Consider the following 2856-nt stretch of genomic DNA (forward strand, 5'->3'; position numbering starts at 1 on the left):
AATAAACATTTGAAATATATGAGTTTGTATGTAATGTATGAATATAATATACAAGTTTCTCTTTTTAAATGGAATTACTGAAATAAATCTACTTTTTCATGATATTCTAATTTTATGACCAGCACCTGTACATGCAACCATATTTCCTGCACAATGGAACACGAGAAACATCAGACATTGAAACTAATAAGTCATCCCATTAATCTGGAGAAAACAGCTCAAAGTTTTTTTTATGGCAATATGATGCAAAGAAGTTGATTCAGGGACAACAAAAGGCTGTTAAAGTAAGAATGTGAAGAAGAAACAGCTTGTTTCAGTATTATTTTCCAAAACACCAACCTGTTGCAGCTTCACTTCAGGTGACTTATTGCTCAGCTGTCTCCTGGATGATGATGATGATGATGATGATGATGATGATGATGATGACGATGTCTCGGCAAGCTGCTGTGTTGGTGCAGGTGGAGTTTTTCCCACATCGCCCAGGTGAGACTGCTCTGATCTGGACTTCACAGCTAAATAAACAAAAATCAGTTTCAGACTTGTTTATTTAAAGTCTTGGACATCATCAGACGTTTTGTCAAACCTGGGTTTTCCGGCAGTTTCTTGGCACCATTATTCTGCTGCTGATCTGGCGTCCTCTCCACGGACGGTCGTCTCTCACGGTTCCTCCTCGGCGACGGGCTCTTGTCGTACCTCCTCCGGTCTGAGAGTCGTCTCTCCCGGCTCCGTGAGCGGGATCGACTTCGAGCGGATGTAATGCGGCGATACCGCAACAAAATACGAGGAAATGGGAACCTGATGGAAATGATCAAATGATTAATCATTCAGAGGAATAGGCTTTTCATAAACAAACAAAAAGCCATGAACACACACAAAAAAACAGGAAAACAAATAGGTAGTTTTAGAAGAGAGTAAGATCTTGTCTCAAATTTAAAAGAACTGTCTAAAAACACATAAGTCCAAAGGGGTACCAGAGACAATAAGTTCAGTCTTGCTTTCTTTCAGGGTCAAACTATGGCGTTAACCAGGTTTAGCAACAGAGGCTGCAGTGACACAGAAACATTCAGTTTAAAATTTAAATATATATTAGGATGTCATCAGCATAACAGGTAACGTAAATGATATATTTTCTGAATATCAACCACAAAGAAAGTAAACATAAAGAGTAGAAGACCAAAAATGGACCCTTGAGGTATACCACGACTGACAGATGCAGAGAAAGAGGAGTAGTTTCCCACAGATACAAAAATGTAAGAACTGTCCAACAAAAAACAATTAAAAAGTGTTTTAAAGACCTACGATATCCTCAAGTCTGGATTTTAAAAAAATCCTGCAGCAGTTAAATCTAAGAGTCGACAGTTAAAAGATCAAAAACTCTTAAAGCTGGACCAGAACTCTTCACAAACAATAAGAGTATTCAACTCTGTAAAACACATCAGAACGAATCATTTTAAATCCTGATGAAAACATATTTAAAAACTTTTAGTAAATAACTCTTTTGTCCTTTTGTTTGAAATACAGTTGGAGCAGAAGCAAGAAAGGCTTAAGTATTTGTACTTTCGACTCCTCCGGCCCTGAGTCCAGTGGGGTAAGAGAAAAGCAGAGTGGGTCTTATGATGGTGGTCCTGGGGGCTCTGGACTGAAGTGGAGGTGTTTTTACCAGAAGAGCTTAAAACAGAAGAAGAAAAATGAAACATCAGTCGACTCCAAATCTAAAACTAATTATTTTTGTTGTTGATCTGAAGACAAATAAGACAAAGACACTCTTGGTTTCTGTTAAAAAAGTTCAAATTAATAAAAGTATACTTTTTACAACAAGATACTTGTATTTGGGGGTGTGAGGGTACATAAATCACAGCTCAGTGTTTCTCCCACTCTGGATAATTGATTTGTCTATTAAAGGTGTTTCTGTGTGACCCCTGCAGGAGTGAAAGTGAGGCCGTTATTTGACTGAGCTCTTGCTCATCTCAACCTGACGTGGTGTAATGACCAGATATGTGGGGCAGAATGAATCTTTGACCACTGGATGGACTAACAGTACCCGGTCAATGCTGTATGTAAATAAATGAACAGATAACTTTTCCTGCCAGTCGTGCAGAAACTTTGTCCTTCACTGTAACTCTCTGTCTGGTGCAAGATAATAAAATGTCTTTGATTAGTTTATTGTGTCTTTGTATTCATAAGGTTAGTAAAGACAAAAATCACATTTCTTCCCTGCATAGCTAATTTGAAGCTAAAAAGCAGATCTAAGCTTCTTGCTTCGTTTTATCATTTAGTCTTTATCTGGTAGAGAGCCAAAATAGACGTAAATGGTCCTGGTAGGCAGCTTTAAATCAACAAAATAAATAAACCTCATCACATTCATGATGGTTTTTTTAAATAGAAGAATGTAAAAAGAGAAAATACCGTTTGTGGGGGAGGTCTGAGTTGTCATGTTGAAGGTTGTACTGCTGGGTGAGCTCACTCTGTAAGAATGAAAATACTTCATTACTTTTGTCAAACTCTTGTTTCTGTTTCTTGTCACTGACTCAAAGGTTGGTCTCCAAAGTTTTTTTTAAACAAAAAGAAAAAAGGAATTCTAGTTAAACTAACATTCACCATTTCATGCCAAAAACCTCAGTCAAAAAAATGATTGTCCAACAAAGTTTAAAGTTGGTCAAATTATTTTCTAATTAAATACTAGAATGCTTAATGTTGAAAGATCTTTGCAGAAGAACAAGATGTACAAAATGTTTGCAATTTCTTGTAAAACAGCCAAAAATTAGCAAACAAGACTCTGAAAAAGCTGAATCTATCACAAAAAACCAGACACGTTTTAAGCATGTATGCTGAATTAAGCAGTAAGAAACTGAAATT

General features: G+C 36.8%; 1 protein-coding gene across 1 annotated transcript in view; it reads right to left on the bottom strand.

Annotated features, from left to right (window-relative positions):
* LOC106523822 (uncharacterized) overlaps nt 1-2856 on the bottom strand; it is a gene marked incomplete in the record, with an annotated part of 27914 nt that overhangs the window by 20370 nt on the left and 4688 nt on the right. Inside the window, 4 exon segments of the mRNA XM_014017389.1 lie at nt 336-512; nt 584-795; nt 1558-1668; nt 2407-2465. Coding sequence (XP_013872843.1) covers nt 336-512; nt 584-795; nt 1558-1668; nt 2407-2465 — 559 coding nt within the window.

The sequence above is a fragment of the Austrofundulus limnaeus genome, unplaced genomic scaffold, assembly GCF_001266775.1.
Source record: "Austrofundulus limnaeus strain Quisiro unplaced genomic scaffold, Austrofundulus_limnaeus-1.0 Scaffold167, whole genome shotgun sequence".
Taxonomy (NCBI): domain Eukaryota; kingdom Metazoa; phylum Chordata; class Actinopteri; order Cyprinodontiformes; family Rivulidae; genus Austrofundulus; species Austrofundulus limnaeus.